Source organism: Macrotis lagotis, chromosome 5, assembly GCF_037893015.1.
Source record: "Macrotis lagotis isolate mMagLag1 chromosome 5, bilby.v1.9.chrom.fasta, whole genome shotgun sequence".
In the NCBI taxonomy this organism is placed as follows: Eukaryota; Metazoa; Chordata; class Mammalia; order Peramelemorphia; family Peramelidae; genus Macrotis; species Macrotis lagotis.
The window spans coordinates 56,687,704-56,704,929 of NC_133662.1; the positions used below are offsets into that span (position 1 = coordinate 56,687,704).

Sequence of the window (17,226 nt, forward strand, 5' to 3'; positions counted from 1 at the left end):
CAGAATGTAATAAGAAAAATTACAATAAATGTATTTTATACAAGTTTATTGTATCTAGCTTCTACATCCTAATATTGAAATATTTATTTTCTACATGAGGTTTTTAGTAAAGGAATATAACCTTACCAATTCTAAGTTTCCTCTTTATTGGTTTTATACACATAAGATGAGTAACCTTTTACCTTAACTAAGAGCTAATTGGGATCCTCCTTACTCATGAACTATACTCTCTACTTTCCTAGGAGTTATGCTGTAGACCTTGTCAAAGAAATTGATTTACTTTTGATTTATTTTTTCCCTTGGAACCATGGAAAGTCTAGAGGCAGAAATTGGATTTATTGGGTTTATATTATTGTACTGACTAATTATTTATATTTTTCAGTGCTCAGAGTCATCTACAGATATGCACAGCTATCAAAAACACTTCCTTCTGCAGCTCTCTTCCACCCCTTCCTATTGAATGTAGTGAACTTGATGGAGATCTTAATTCATTACCTGTAATCTTTGAAGATAGGTATTTAGATTCTGTTACTGAAGGTAAGTATAACCAAACTAAAATGTATATGCAAGCCAGAAATGCTTTTTTTTAAGTATGTTCATTCAGAATGCACATAAAACTTTGTTCATTTTGAAACAGTTTTCCCTCTGATTATATTGAGGGGTTTTTTTGAAAGTTATATGCAGAAAAATATACATCTTAACCATTTGAGTTCTCTTATCTTGTTTTAAATCTGAATCTTTTTTTCTTTGGATAAAAGACTTAGATGCACCTTGGATGGGAATTCAGAATCTTCAGAGATCAGAGTCCAATAGAATGGATAAATATGAGACTGAAGAAAGCCCTATAACTGGACTTTCTAGCCCAGAGTTGAAAATCAGACCTGCTGGTGCCTCCAATATATTGTATACAGAAGGTGAAAAGCAGCTCACAAAGTCTCTAAAAGGAAAAAATGAAGATTCAAATAAATCCAAGGTTAAGGTTACTAAACTGATGAGAACTGTGAGAACTGAAAACACCAAAAGAGTAATAAAACAAAACACTAAGGACTCTGTGGTTTTGGTAGGCTACAAATGTTTGAAAAGTACAGCAACAGAGGACCTCTTTAAATCCTCTGAAGGCAAGCCTTCACATAGCCAAAAGGAAGGTCTGGATCCCACAATCGGGGGATTTAATTATGAGACAAAGACCTGCACCAGACAGACAAGTCAAAAAGAAGTTGGCTTTTTGCCAGCTGACACAGACAGAACTGAACAAAAGCCTACAAAAATTGAAAATATACAGCCAAACCAATTTTCTTCTTTGAACTTTGGCAGCCTAAATCTTTGTGCAAATTTGTCCATTTCAGGTAAACTTGATATCTCCCAGGATGATAATGAAATTATACAAGTGGATCACAATCTGGCATCTGGAGGGCCTTTGGACGTTCACCATGATCATCAAACAGCTGAAACATCAGGAGTTAGGACAATTGAAGTAAAACCAAGTAGTAAAGATCCTTTCAGGGGAGAGAAAGTAACTGTCACAGTAGGGCTGTGGACAGAATCTCAGCAAGATGAAATATTTTTGGATAATTCTCAGTTACCCAACTTTCAATCTATAGAAGCTAGTGATAAATTTAAATCTATAGAAGAAGGATTAGTTTCTGAAAAAGAAATTGTACAAGAAACAAAGTGCCGATGTGTTGGAGATTCTTTAAGTAAATTAAAAAGTAATCCATCTGGTCTTTCTGCAAGAGAATATCATGTTGCAGTAAGTACAGATACAATTAAGTTGCCAGATGTTAATGTCACGTATGCCTCCTCTAGATTTTCAGATTCAGGTGTTGAAAGTGAACCAAGTTCTTTCGCAACACATCCAAACCCTGATATAATATTTGAAACCATACAAGAAAAAGGTGCTAATAATGAAAGAATGTATCCTCAGCTTTTGCTAAAACCAGATTCTAATATAAAAATTTCATTAGAAAGTCACTGTACGGAGAGTACAAGTGCTTTAAGTGAAATACAGTCATCCTTGACATCCATAAATTCTTTACCTTCGGATGATGATGAACTGTCACCTGATGAAAATTCTAAGAGATCTGTTATACCTGAGTGCCATCTAAGTGATAGTAAAACTGTGTTAAATTTAGGAATGATTGATTTGCCAAAATATGATGACAAAAACTCAAGTATTATTTTGAAGCAGCAGAGTGTTGTATTTTCAGAACTCTCAGACACTAAGCCTGTAGCTGTAAATTCCTTGCATTCAATTATAAGAGATCCATTGCAAGTGGTTGCTTCAGTTGAAGATACCTCTAATAGCCACAGTTTACAGGCAAGCTTTAACATGGTGGGTAAGGACTCTCAAAGTCCTAACGAACCTTTTATCTCTACAGAGAAAATAGCTACACTAAATTCAGAATTTATTTATTTGGGAGCCATTTGTGGTGTTACAGGTTCAGTTTCTAATAATACAGAGTTTAGTGAAGATAGACCTCATGAAGAAAAATTAGACCTCAAACAAATGGTGTCAGAATTACCAGTAGTTAAAAAGGAAACTCACACAGGCACAAATGACCTTTCATCAGCCAGCAGTACAGATATGGTAAAACAAGGGCTTGTGGAGAATTATTTTGGTTCTCAAAGTAGTACGGATATTTCTGATACATGTGCTATTGACCACAGCAATCCAGTTAGCCCTCAGAAGGAGATTTTTGAAAAAGACATGATTAATCCTCAACAAGAGGAAGAGGAGGAAGAGCAGGATCAAGAAATGGTTCAAAATGGGTATTATGAGGAAGCAGATGATTCAGTTTTGGAAGGAGCAGTAAGTGTTCACTTTGAGAACAATCATGGGCTAGAAGAGAAATTTCTCCAAGCTGAAAGAATAAACAGTGAATATCTAAGGGATGGTATAAATATGCCTGCTATGTGTACTCCTGGTTGTTTGTCTTTCCCATCTGCACCAAGAGAGTCTCCTTGTAGTGTTAAGTATTCTTCTAAAAACAAATTTGATGCAATCACGAAACAACCAAGCAGCACTTCATACAACTCTACTTCATCAATTTCCTGGTATGAAAATTCACCCAAAGCACAAATACAAGCGTAAGTAATAGACCAATAGTATATTTATTTAAATTAAATACCTTTATTTAAGGTTACTTAAATGTGAACTTTTGAAAGAAAGAGATTAGAGATAATGGGGAGTTAGTGCATTTAACAAGCATTTATTGGACTATATCAGTTAATATGTATGTTAGCTATTGATAATCCTCATGCCTTAGTCAACTGTCTCTTGTTAGACCTAGGAAGAAATCACAGAATATTAACAAGTTTAGGAGATAGAGATATGTGCGTGTGTGGCTACATACACACACACACACACACACACACACACACACACACATAGAGAGACAGACAGGCAGTCGTAGAGAAAGACACACACACACATGCTTGCCAGTAATGACCAACAGAACAAAATAGCATTTATAAAATTTTGTATTTTTAGAAAGCATAAATTTAGAATAAAACATAAAGGTATGATAGAAAATTTTCTGAGAAGTAGAAAATGTGTTAATAAAGGCACTGGAAATACCACAAATTGTACTGAAGGAATGAAGACCTATTTGGACTCTAGTTTGTATATATTACAAAAGTTACTTATAAGCATTTCCTCATGTAACCACCTCAAAAACATGAATATAGCATCTCTCAGAGAAACACTTGTTGCTCCCACAGTCATTTAGTCTTTTCTTGATATATGCAAGCCATTCCTACCAAGAATAAATGTTCCAGTCGTAATTTTATAGATGAAATTCTAGGTTCAAACTGTATTTTCACTATACAAAATAGTAGCCTTTTCTACCACTCTACCCTAGAGAGTAACCAAGTATTCTGAACAGACCTAAGGATTAAAGATATTGTCTGCTACTTTAGCAATAAAGAAATGACCAGGGAAGTTCCTAGGCTACAAAGTATATAAAGCTATATAAGTTTATCATTTGTAGATACTAGTTCTCTAGTTCATAAAGTTGAGAAGAGCTGGGAATTAAGATCAGGTTGACAAATAGAACTTCTACCATAACTTATCAAGACAGAACTTGAAAAGATCAGAATAACCAGATCACTGGTTAAAATAAATATTTATTTTAACTGTGTTCCTAGATGAGCTGATTTTTCCCCCTACATAAATAACATATTTAATTTTCATTTCACAACATAAACACCTTGAATAATAATAAAAGCAACTGGCATTTACACAAAACTTATACGGTTTACAAAGCTTTATATAAATCTTATCTCATTTTATCTTCTCAGCCAACCCCAGTTTACAGAGGAAGAAAGTAAGGTAGACATGGGTTAAGTGATTTGCTCTAGTGTCTGAAGTAAGATCTGAAGTTAGGTCTTCCAGATTTCAAGACATGTGCTCTTTACACTATGCCACCTAGCTGCCTCTTAGATAAAGATACCATTATTCCACAAATAGATACTTGTATATTTTGGTGTTTTTGATTATCAGGAATTAATTAAAACTAAATATTCCTTAACTTTGCTACCACAATTGCTATTATCAAGAGTTTTGAATTCCTCCCTATCTTTGTTTCATATTGCACATAACAGAATATAATAAATGTTTGTTGAATTGACAAATGACTAGAAGTCAGTCTGCAGTTCTGTCATGACCAATAAAGTGAAGAATACTTCATCCTGTAAGCATTCTGTTACAATAATTGTAAGTTCATAAAGTACTATTCTACTGGAATCAGAAGAATCTGAGTTCAAATGTGACCTCAGACACTTGAAACTTATTAGCTTTGTAACCTTGGGCGAATTACTAAACCTTGCCCCACAAAAACCAAAAAAAAAAAAAATTTCTGTGGTGTGGAACGTAACCTTGGGCAAATTACTAAACCTTGCCCCACAAAAAAAAAGAAAAAATTCTGTGGTGTGGAAGGTGACCTCAGACACTTGAAACTTATTAGCTTTGTAACCTTGGGCAAATTACTTAACCACCTTGCCCCACAAAAACCAAAAAAAAAAGAGTTTTCTGTGGTGTGGGAGGTACCTAATGATTATCCATGGGATCCATCGCTCCACACACTGTTCATTTAGCAGTTATCTATAAAATTTGGATTTTCCTTTTATGTACTCAGGACAGGTAAACAGGTTGATTAAAAAAAAGCTGGTTGTAGAGGAAGCTTAGTGGTGCAGTGGATAGAGCACTGCCCCTGGAGTCAGGAGGACCTGAGTTCAAATTTGGCCTCAGATAACATAATACTTACCTAGCTGTTTTACCTTAAACAAATCACTTAACCCCACTGCCTTGCAAAAATCATAAAAACAAATGTTCTAAGTTGATTGTGGTTTCTAATCTGTTGATCAAAGATAAATAGTAAATGACTGATAAGATTTAGTTTTTACAATCCCTATGAGATTTTTATTACATCTTAACTGAGTATCACCACCAGATGCTCTTATTGTAGTAATCCCCTTACCTCACAAGATTTGTTCCCCACTCTTAATTATTGTAAGGAAAATGGATACATTCAACATAACCTATTAGATATTGTGAACTACAAGGTTTGAAGAGCAGGTAACAGATAAGCTTTCAACATTGTCATTCTGCAGTTGTCTCTCCCAAGCTTTCTTCTGAAATTTTAATCAGAAATTTAGAAGTGTATGGTCTCAAAAAAAAAAAAAAGTGTATGGTCTCATTCCATTATAGGCAAAATATTTGGAACTTAATACTGTGTAATTTTTAAAAATCTTTTAGATTTACTTTGTTATTCAAGAAACCCAATTTGCTTTCCTCCTGGTACTAAAAATATAATACATTATTCTTAGGTATTAATTTATATATTTTACTTCAGTTTCCTTCAGGCAAAGGAAGAATTAAGACAACTGAAGCTACCTGGATTTATGTACAGTGATGTTCTCCAGCTGGCTTCCTCAATACCTTATTTCAGCATGGAAGAGGATGATGGTTCAGAAGATGGAATACATCTCATTGTCTGTGTCCATGGTTTGGATGGTGTGTGCAACCTTAGCATTTGATACAAATATTTAGTTCCATTTATACTAGTAATAATGATGATGATTTTTTTCATATTATTTGTTCTCTGATCTGAAGAAAAGAATTCTTAAATTGCTTAAATTGATAAAATACTGATACCTTTATGAAATCTGTTTAATCTAATAAAAGCATGCTTACCATTTTATATAAATAGTAATACCACAGTAATTGGACAACTTTGGAAAGGAACTTAGGAAAGACAATCCATTGGGTTTCAGGCAGTTAGATAGTATGATAGATAAAGTACTGTACTTGGAGCTAGGAAGAAGACTTGTATTCAAACCTGCCTCAGTACCTACTGGGTATGTAAACCTGGACTGAACCTATAAACTTCAAGTTTTTCCAATATTTTAGGGAGAATAATAATAGCAACTTACTTCACTGAGTTGTTGTTAGGTGAAATGTTATTACATAACATAACAAATGTTTTATAAACCTGAAAGTATTATCAGGTTAATTTTCTAGATTGCTTATACTTTTCACTTCAGTTATCAAAACTTTATTTTAGTCATTTTGGATTAGCATCTTGCTTAAATATATTTCTTTGCTTCTTAATAAAGGACATTAAGCATATTTATCTATTTTTGATGACTCAATCAATTTTAACATACTATCTTTATACTGGACTATGTTAGAAAACTTAATTTCTGCATCCATTTTTTATTTTTTTCCCCTGTGTTAATAAGATGCCTTTAACAGAACCCAGCCATATTCAAATGTTCTTCTAATTTGTTGTGATATAGTGGTCTTAAAAGATAAATAAAACAAAACTTGATGGAGAGCAGAGAAACTATGGATGCAGATATCATCTATACTGTTAGATATGTTCACTACATGCACTGATTATTACAATTCCAGATTCAGTGGTGAAGAAGAAAGGCATGCACATATATATATATATATATATATGTATGTATATATATATATAAATACCTTTGATATAAAATCAAAAGATATCAATAAAACAAAAAGGTCAATAAAACTTAATAAGAAAAGAATCATTACATTAAAATCCAACTAGGCTCTTAAGTAATATCATAAGGACTTGTGTTCTGTAATGGACTTAGAGACCTTTTCAAATAGTACTTTTCTTAGAGTAGCTATTCAGTAATTGTTTAAATAATTGAACTTTTAACAAAATTGCTTAAAATCTGATCCCAAAGATAAGTGCAATGTTTACTGTATTATGAAGTACTTAAAATTTCTGTGTTTTACATTTAATTAAGTACATTTAAAACTCTGGTCTTTAAAGGTGTGCCTTATTTCCCAAGATAAATATATGCTTGCTTCAACTGATAATTTGCAATCAAATACTTGAACTAATAATAATAAACTAAGGAAACTCTAAAGAAAATGTGTAAGGCATCAATAGGACTTTAAAAATAGATCAAGTAGATAATTGTTCACACTATGAACTATAATTTTTCATTTTTAAGAGGATATACCATATTGTTATTTTCATACCATATTATTATTTGTTGGATTTCTTAAAACAATACATACATTTTTTTTATTTCATAATATATAGCTGATCTCTTAGATTAGAATTAAGGAATTAAAATGGTTATTTTATGCTCTCCTATAAATCCCTCTTCCTCCTCCCCCAAAACCCCCAAGTAGTTGGTATTAAAACCTTTGAACTACTAAAACTAAAAAGAATTTTGTTACTAGAGTTTAGGATATTTATTTACTATATATTTTAATGCTAAACTCATCATTGCATCCTAGGCCATCACTAGTTCTCTTGATTTTCTTCTTGCCACTGAACTTCTGTGATTCTGGACAGAGAATAAGGCTGACAACTTTATGCAACTCTGCCTCATTAAATCCATTTTTGCTCTAAGTCAAAATATCACCCCCATGATAGCATTGCACCTATTTGAAAATGAAGGAAGGAATAACAACAATAGCAGGAACTGGTTTTCTGCAGATATTTGCCTGAGGATCTTTTTGAAACTGAAGAAAATAGAAGATATTTATAACTTCTAGATTCAAGTTTGAATACTATTTCTTCTCTTATCTAGATTGGGATAGTCAGTTGGAAAGGCAGTTCATACATTTGGTCCATTAATGCAAATATCTTAGACCAACACACAGGCAGGTGTCAAGTTGAGTCCAGAATTGAAGAGAGGTGTGATAGGAGTAGAAATTTGGGAAATTTCATGATGCTTTTAATGACTACAAAATTTTTTTTTTACCCTAGATGGAACAGCTCTTCTGCTATATTGAACATATTTTAATAGATGAGCTTTTTTATCCAATATGTTCTTTTAAAAATTTCTTTTGGCAAAATAATTATAGCTTAAATTTATATAACACTAAAGTTTGTAGAATGCTTTGTATAATATTCTTATTTGATCCTTACAACAACTTGGTATATAGGTATGGTTATGATCCCCATATTATAAGTGAAGAAACTGAGACTGTGAGGTTAAGTGACTTGCCCAAAGTCACACATCTAGTAAGTGTCTGAGGCAAGATTCTTCCTCATATCTTCCTGAATCAAAATCTGAAACTCTTTCTACTATGCCAGATTGTTTCCATCATTACTGCTTCACCTCACTTCCAAAAAGAGGGCAGGACCACTAAGCTCCAAATGTATTATGAAGATGTTAAATGATGAACTAAAATAGTTAAAAGTTCAACACCCAGTAATTTGCTATATATATAACAAGTTATAATAAGCACAATTTTGATGTATTATATGCTACTTTATTATATGCAGCAATAACTCAAGAAAAACACCATTAAGTTGAGAATGATACCATTATATTACAGCTCAAATCTATTCATTTGCTTATGACTGATCAGCATTAAATAAATTCTGGATGTCAGTTTTGAAATGTTAAAAGTTGAGGACACTCCAGAAAACTATTTACTGACATCAGCACAGGCCATGAAATTACCTTCATAAACTAGAAAAATATGGGGATACTGTGCTTTATACTTCTGTTTCTTTAACCTTGAATTTCTTTGTTTCTAGGTAACAGTGCAGATCTTAGGTTAGTTAAAACATATATTGAACTTGGACTTCCTGGAGGACGAATAGATTTTCTTATGTCTGAGAGGAATCAGGTATGACATAAGACCCTTTCATAGGAAGCCATATTAAAAGTGTTTCTTTTATAATCTCATTTCTAGCCATTTAAAAATTCTTTTCTGATAAATAATTCTTAAATTATTTTCCTGAAATAACTATGAAGCAAGATTTTTTTTTTGTTTTTTACTTGCTAATTCATTGATCTTTTTTCATTATATTTCCTGAATATTCTGCTTATATTTCTAGAGTTCATATTTGTAATTCTAACTTCTTATGTTGTTTTTACTGTTACTTCAATGGAATGCTCCCCCAATACACACACACACACACACACACACACACACACACAGAGAGTTGGGGTTTTTTTCTCTGAAAATGGAATGAGGGGAGTTAAAAGATATTAAAAGAGACTAAAAAATATTAATTTGGAGTCAAAGGACCAGGCTTCAAATCCTGACTTTCCTGCTTACTACCTTTGTGATATTGTAGAAGTCTTAAGCTCTTTGGTATTCAGTTTCCTCAGTTATAAAATGAAGCAGTTGGCCAAAACAATCTCTGAAGTCCCTTCCCTCAGTCTTGTGATCTCAGGGAAGCAAGATTGGGAGGGGGGGGTTGTAAAATTCGAAATAAATAAAATCTTTCCCAAAAAAGCAACATTTTTACAATTGGACCATAATGTAAATTCATGAGTGCTTTCTTCAAAAAATAAAAAAAAGTGAACCAAAGAGAGACCATATTTTAATATGCATATTGAAGTGAATATTAATATTTAGTTAGAAGTTGCTGTGCACTTAAAATTATTTGGTTGCACAAATAACTAATTTATACATTTTGCTTTTCTTTAGAATGACACCTTTGCTGATTTTGACAGCATGACGGATCGCCTTCTTGATGAGATAATACAGTATATTCAGATTTATAGTTTAACAATTTCAAAAATCAGGTAACTAATATTGTACCCACTTGTTTAATAAGAAAACTATATGAAAATATAAGTTTCATAATGATTTCATTTTTAACTATAACATAGAAGAACTCTCCTTAGAAATAGAAACAAATTATTTGAGAGTCAATAAAATGTCATGAAAACCGTCAGAAACAAAAGTATACAAACAAAAGAAAACAAGGAAAAAATTAGACATCCAGTTTCCGCTGGGTTTAAATTCTTCAGTTCTGGGGCAGCTAGATGATGCACTAAATAGAGCATCATCCCTGGAATCAGGAGGACCTGAATTCAAATCCAGCCTCAGCCACTTAGTAATTACATAGCTATGTGACCTTGGGCAAGTCGATTAACCTCATTGCCTTGCAAAAACCTAAACAAAGGGGAGGTTAGGTGGCATAGTGGATAAAGCACCGACCCTGGAGTCAGGAGTACCTGGGTTCAAATCCAGTCTCAGACACTTTATAATTACCTAGCTGTGTGGCCTTGGACAAGCCACTTAACCCCGTTTGCCTTGCAAAAACCTAAACAAAAAAAAACCTAAACAAAAAACAAATTCTTCAGTGCTATCAACTCTTCTTCAAAAGAAAAAGTATATGTTATTAATATCAGTAATTATTTGTTCATATATAATGGATTTTTGTTTAATCTAAATCAAGGGCTAAACTAAAAGTATAATGATTCTGCCTCAGAAAAGACATGGAGAGAGAGAGAGAGATGTGAAATAAAACTGAAAAGATAGGTCAGCACCCTATTCTAAATCCTTTAAACATCAGAGGAATTTGTTTTTCATACAGAGGCAATAAGGAACCACTGAAAATTCTTGATTAAAGGAGTGACATGGTAAGGACTGTGTGTTAAGATCATCAGATTGGTAGCTATTAAAGACTGAACTAGGGTGGTTCCCATGTGAATGGAGAGGAGGAGGTAGGTATGAGAGATGTTGTCAATAGTAGAAAAACAAGACTTGGTAACTGATAGGACAGCAATAAGGGACTTACTCCAAGAAGTGGAGCTGTTTTTGCTTTATATATGTTGGTGCCTTGTATCAACATTTATATGTTCCCAGCATTGAACAAAGAGCAAGTAAGATTATAGCAGAAAACATTTTCCATTTCTGAGTAAAATCTTGCTAAGTATAGACTCATTTTACTTCAAGTCTCAAATTCACAAAACTAGGTTTAAATATGACTACAAAAGTCCTAAGTAAAACATAAGTACTTTAGTTTCATTATTATCCATACCATATCTCCTCTCAAATTATGTCAGGGAATCACCAGAGTCAATTCGAATTGAAGACTCAAATGGACCTGGTTCTCAGAGTCATAGCTATCCCTTTTTCTGAAGCATTGGCATCTTTTTTAGAGAGAATTGTAGCTGGAAATAACTGCTGCCTTGATAACACTCCAGAAGTAGGTAGCTGTTTGAGGAAGAACTAAAGACACAATGTATTCATATCTTCCATCCTCCTCCATCATTATACTTGTGTTCATGCTCAGAGCTTTACCATGAGTTCCAGAGCCTCAGGCATGTAAAATGACTGACCCACAAAAAAGAGAACACCTGGATGATGAGTGCTGATTGGACTGTAGCTTCTTAAATTCCTAGTGTTTTGTTTGTTAATCTGGTTGGTTGTTGTCCTTCATTCTCAAAACTAACCAAAGTGGCATCACTGTGTTAGAGTTAATTGTGACTGATAAGGCCAGCTTGAGTTCTGAATGCTCTACCATGACTCAAGCACAAATAATCCATATGAACATTTGGAATGGTTTCTCTAAATTTACACATCTCATTTCTGAACTACTTCATTTCTGCTTTTCTCATAGAGCATAACACCTTCTCTGATGAGAGCATGCCATGCTGGGCAGTCCTGGGCCACCATCTCCCATGTCTCAATCCCAGAGCTCTTAAGAGAGATCTTAAATGTGTTGTTGTATCGGGGGGTTTTTTTCTGACCACCATGTAGATACTTACCCTGTCAGAGTTCTCCTTAAAATAGTTGTTTTGGCAGTCATACATTGGGCATTGGAACAGTGTGACCAGCCTATCAGAATTACGCTCTCAGTAATAGGGTTTGAATGCTTGACAACTCAATTTGAGAAAGGATCTCTGTATTTGTAGTTATCCTGCCAGGTATCTTTAGAATCTTCCTAAGACAATTCAGATGGAAATGATTCAATTTCCTGACATGGTGCTAATAGACTATCCAGGTTTCACAGGCATATAGTAATGAAGTCAGCACAATGTCTCTGTAGGCATTCAGTTTGGTAGTCAGTCTGATTGCTCTTCTCTCCCACACTTTCCTTTGGAGTTTTCCAGACACTGAACTCTAGCAAGGTATGTGTATCAACTTCATTGTTGATGTATGTATCACTGGAGAGTATACTGCCAAGGTAATCTGGGAACTGAAGTTGAAAGAAAAGCAAAATGTTGATGGCAATCACTTTTAGTAAAAGAACCATTAGCTTGAAACATACTCACTGTAACAACTTTTAGATGGTGGATAAAGCCTTTTTAATAGAAAAGAATATCTCAGCATGTGACAGGCTTCCCTGCAAAAATATTTTACGTATCCATACTTTTGTCTTAGAAAACTTTAGATTCTCTAAGAAAGGGAGTTTCTTAGTCATAGTACTTTTAAAATTATACTTCTAATATAATACTTAAAGTGATTTTGTGTTCATTTTAGTATGATCAACTTAATAAACTTATTTTATTAACATTATCATATTAACGAATTCTCTCATAGACTCCCTTTTACCTGTCTCAATAGAAGGCCCTGAATGAAATTTTTCCTTCAAAGGAAAATAAATGCCCAATAAGAAGTTTCCAAAATTTTATCAAATTTTGCTAAATATGTATAACTATATAAAATATTAATCATTGTACTATCATTTAAACATACTGAAATGAAATATGTTCTGACTTTCTATTATTGTAGAAACTACCCTATCAGTGCTTTGTTAAATATTATTGGTAATTTAACAATTCTAGAGTCCATTTCAAATTATTGGTAAAAAGTGGAAAGAAGAGTAAATATTTCCACATTAAACATTCAAATATATATTAACTTTTTTCTGATGTTGGCTCTTATGTAGGCTATTGTGGCTTAGTAATTTCTCAGTAAAGCTTAGCCTTGTATAGTTTGGTTTTACCACCCACTGACAAAATTATGAACTATTCAGTTTAGTGTTCTCTTTAAAATATTTTCTTGGCAATTACAATAGTAGTTTAAAAAGACACCATCTCTTCACAGAGCCTCCTTAGATCACAGATAGCAAATTTATTTATATTTTGAATTACTGAGTATTGCAGTTTCATGTTACTTTTAAGTTGGTATCACTTGCTGGCATTAAGAAATAGCAAACACTTAGTGACAGGCAAATCAGGGTTTTAATTTCAATATCTGTGAAATTTAAAAAATTCAACAGAAAGTAGAAATCTTCTTTCTTACTCTGTTTTTTTCTTTGTATGTTGGAATTTTTAGTTTATTTTTTAATACATTTGAACAATGTGATTTTTTTTTCCTTTAAAGCTTTATTGGACATTCCTTGGGCAACCTAATAATCCGTTCAGTACTTACAAGACCTAGGTTTAAATATTACCTCAACAAACTTCACACCTTTTTATCTCTGTCTGGACCACACCTTGGTACTCTCTACAATAGCAGTGCTCTTGTGAATACAGGTAAAAATTCTGTTATTTTTAAGTTTTTTAAAATCTTTTGACTAAAGATTTAAGCTAATTAAGTAAAAATTAGGTATTTTTAGTGTTCATATATTAATGAATGAGAATTCATTCTCATTCATTCATTCATTGTTCTCATATATAACTTGAACCAGAAAAAACAGCTTGTTTACTATTTTATCACTTTATGCCCCTCAAAATTGTATGTAATAAACCAATAAAATTATTTGCAAGAGATTTTTTTACATTCACTTAGTATTTGTCAAAATTCACATTTAACCTTTTTTAATATTGCTTCTAAATATTTTTATTAAAATAATGTCATAGAAAAAGTATATGCATTCAAATAAGATCATAGAATTATCATTTTTATAGTATAAAAGTTCTATTTCCACCATAAAATATTTCGTAATTGATATTTTAAAACAAAAAATCCTTCATTTTAGAAGGTAAGAATTTAATAAGAGAATTGGATTGTTTTAAATAATTTCTGGGTAAAATTAGAGTGAGAGAATTTGATTTTACTAGCTAACTCTTTAGAGAGAAGAGATTTTCAGTCATTTTTCTGTTTCTTAGATTAAATCTTCGATTATGGACAAACTTTTTGACTTTCTTATGTCTTTGATATGCAAATTTCTTTCTCTTACTTAAAACTTTGGTGGTAAATCATAGTATTAATTCTTAAGTTAATTCTTAAGTATTTCCAGTGAAAAAGAAAAATATGGGGAAAAATAAAAGCTATACATAATTTAAAACACAATGCATAGTTTTTCTTCAGTAAATCTTTCCTAGCAATTTTTATGAGTATAAAGTTAATTGTTTGAGTTTTATCTCCTTTTCTTACACTGATGAGCAGAGATCCTACAAATTCAGTATTGTAAAGAAAAAAAGAAAGCAGTGGGTGGCAATGATTTCTACAATCTGAAAATCAGCACTCACACAACAGAGGATCTATTTTAAAAGGAATATTTTATACAGATAGGGAGAACTAATAAAATGAGAAAATTCACACAAATGAAGAGTGTAAAATATCTAAAATCTATCTACTAAACTGAAAATTGACTACTGAGTGCTTGAATCTACAAATCCATAGGCTGAAATCATTTAACTACACTTTCATTTTCCATTGTATTTAAGATTTGTTCTCTCTATGACTAATCAAATAGTTCTGAACAACAACAACTTCCTAGTACTTTTTCTTTCATAATATATTACTAATGTGACTACTTTAAAGAATTGGTCTTCTGTTACCGTATTTAATCCAGCTTTTAATTTTGTTGTATTTTTTAAATGGACTTTGAAAGGTAAGAATGTTAAAGTTTTCTATATGCTTCTAGAAAGACTGGCAATTTTTTGGATTTTTTAAGCTAAAATATGTGCTCAAATCAGTAACTGTAGATGTTATTATCATTACATTTTAAACTTATGCTAATATGTCATTCATAACTCTGCAGGTCTCTGGTTTATGCAAAAATGGAAAAAGTCAGGTTCTTTATTGCAACTTACATGTCGAGATCATTCAGACCCCAGGCAAACTTTCTTATATAAACTCAGTAAGAAAACAGGCAAGTATAAAGTAATCTATGCTAATAACAGAGTATATTTCTTATACACAAATAATTAGAAAGTGGATTACATATACATATGTTACAATTACAAATAATGCTGGTAGCCTTAAAAAGAATCATATCCAACTAGTGTAATTTCTTTAGTAATGAATAATAATACTTTATATTCAAATTGTGCTTTATAGTTCACAAAGTACTACTACATAAACATAATCTCATGTGATCTTCAAATCACCTGCAAAGTGAATGGGTTATATTAAATCATTTCTAAAGTCTGCATAAGGTCATTGGTTGTATTCCCATAAGAATCTGAGCTTTAGAAAGATTAAGCAACTTATCTTTGGTCTCTTGAATCCTGGTCCAGTGCACTTTACTCTTCCTTGACTGTAAATATTTCTCTTTTTGTTCAAGTTTATGTCATGATGAGACTATCTCAAGATAGTCAACTATTAGAGGGAACTCTAAAATTGCTTTAAAGTACTTGTTCACTATTAGTCTTAAATTTAGAGCTACTTTGTTTCATCATTATTGTGGAATTAATTCAAATGACTCCAGAGGACTCATTAATTTTTTTTAATAAAGTAGTAGTTTCAAGTCACATCACCAAAGCCAGAAACCATAATCATTCCTTTAAATTGCCCATTCTTTTTTCATCCTCTACTACCTTCCTTCATTACTGTATTGCTCATCTTACTCTGAATCATTAGCTGACATTCAGGTCAGTTAAATATGGTCATACCCTGATTATACTTAAAGTCCAGCTTTAGCCTCCTCCAGTATCACGTTCTTAAAAAAAAATTCCAAAAGGCTTTGGGGAAGGGTAAATAGGTGTAACAATTTTTTTTATTAGTTTTTTTTTTCAAGGCAAATGGGGTTAAGTAGCTTGCCCAAGGCCACACAGCTAGGTAATTATTAAGTGAGTCTGAGACCAGATTTGAACTCAGGTACTCCTGACTCCAAGGCTGGTGCTTTATCCACTACGCCACCTAGCCGCCCCTAGGTGTACAGATTTGCAAGTTGTGCAGAACAGTTTAGTTATTAGATATTAAAATTTATTTAGGAAATGACCTATTTGAGTGGGGGCTTTTTTTCCTGTGAGTCATTTTAAAATTTCGTTTAATACATCTGTAATTATATAGTAATAAAATTAATTTTAACCAAATTGAAATGTATGGCTACAAGTGAGAATCCTTTCAAGTTACCCTCTTGAAGAGTCATGTAATTGTTTAAATGTTGTAACTAAGCCTCATCATATTCTTGAAATTCTTTTTGAAGTTGCCTTCAGAGACTGTGGCACAAATATAAGATACCATTTTATATTCACAAAACACTCATCTTTGGTCTGATACCTTTTTCTGTCTCCCTCCCTCTTCCTTTTTATCCCTGCTTTGCCCCCTCCCTCCCTTTGCTTGAGCAACAGCCCAAGAACCCCCAGGGAGGGGCTGTGCTGGTGCTGGCTGGGACCCAAGAGACCCCAGGGAGAGAGGCTCTGCAGGGCAGGGAGAGAGACTGAGGGCCAAGGAGAGCCTTACGTGGCATGCCTCAGGAAGGAGATTGATATAAATGCATTTGTGTGCTGCGTGCCTGCTGTAAGTACTCTGACTTGATAGAATGGATGTTAATTGATGGCTGAGCACTAGAAATCAAAGACTACATGTACAGAAACATGGTTTTATTAAGAGTGACTCTTTTGTTGACAGGGACTGGTGAATAGATTTGCAAGACAATATTTTTCATTTAATGAACCTTTTTGCAATCAAATAAACAAGGTACTATTGACCTTGGGGGGGGAGGAACTTTTTAGTGCCACTTGGCTAAACACCCACAAATATTTGGAAAAAAAGTGATGATTATAAGATGGTTTTTATTTCGATTCATAATGGTAAATTTGCATACTATATTTCTGTCAATTTGAGATTTGAAAGCAAGTCCC

The 17,226-nt window shown here is 32.8% G+C and overlaps 1 protein-coding gene across 6 annotated transcripts in view; it reads left to right on the forward strand.

Moving 5' to 3' along the window:
* FAM135A (family with sequence similarity 135 member A) overlaps nucleotides 1-17,226 on the forward strand; it is a 115,881-nt gene that overhangs the window by 83,150 nt on the left and 15,505 nt on the right. For 4 of the 6 annotated variants that reach the window (XM_074237301.1, XM_074237300.1, XM_074237302.1 and 1 more), the window contains 7 exons: nucleotides 383-537; nucleotides 759-3,087; nucleotides 5,853-6,013; nucleotides 9,039-9,130; nucleotides 9,941-10,038; nucleotides 13,574-13,725; nucleotides 15,180-15,290. In XM_074237301.1, coding sequence (XP_074093402.1) covers nucleotides 383-537; nucleotides 759-3,087; nucleotides 5,853-6,013; nucleotides 9,039-9,130; nucleotides 9,941-10,038; nucleotides 13,574-13,725; nucleotides 15,180-15,290 — 3,098 coding nt within the window. The remainder of the gene's footprint in view (nucleotides 1-382; nucleotides 538-758; nucleotides 3,088-5,852; nucleotides 6,014-9,038; nucleotides 9,131-9,940; nucleotides 10,039-13,573; nucleotides 13,726-15,179; nucleotides 15,291-17,226) is intronic. The other 2 variants (XM_074237303.1, XM_074237305.1) reach the window with 1 other exon arrangement.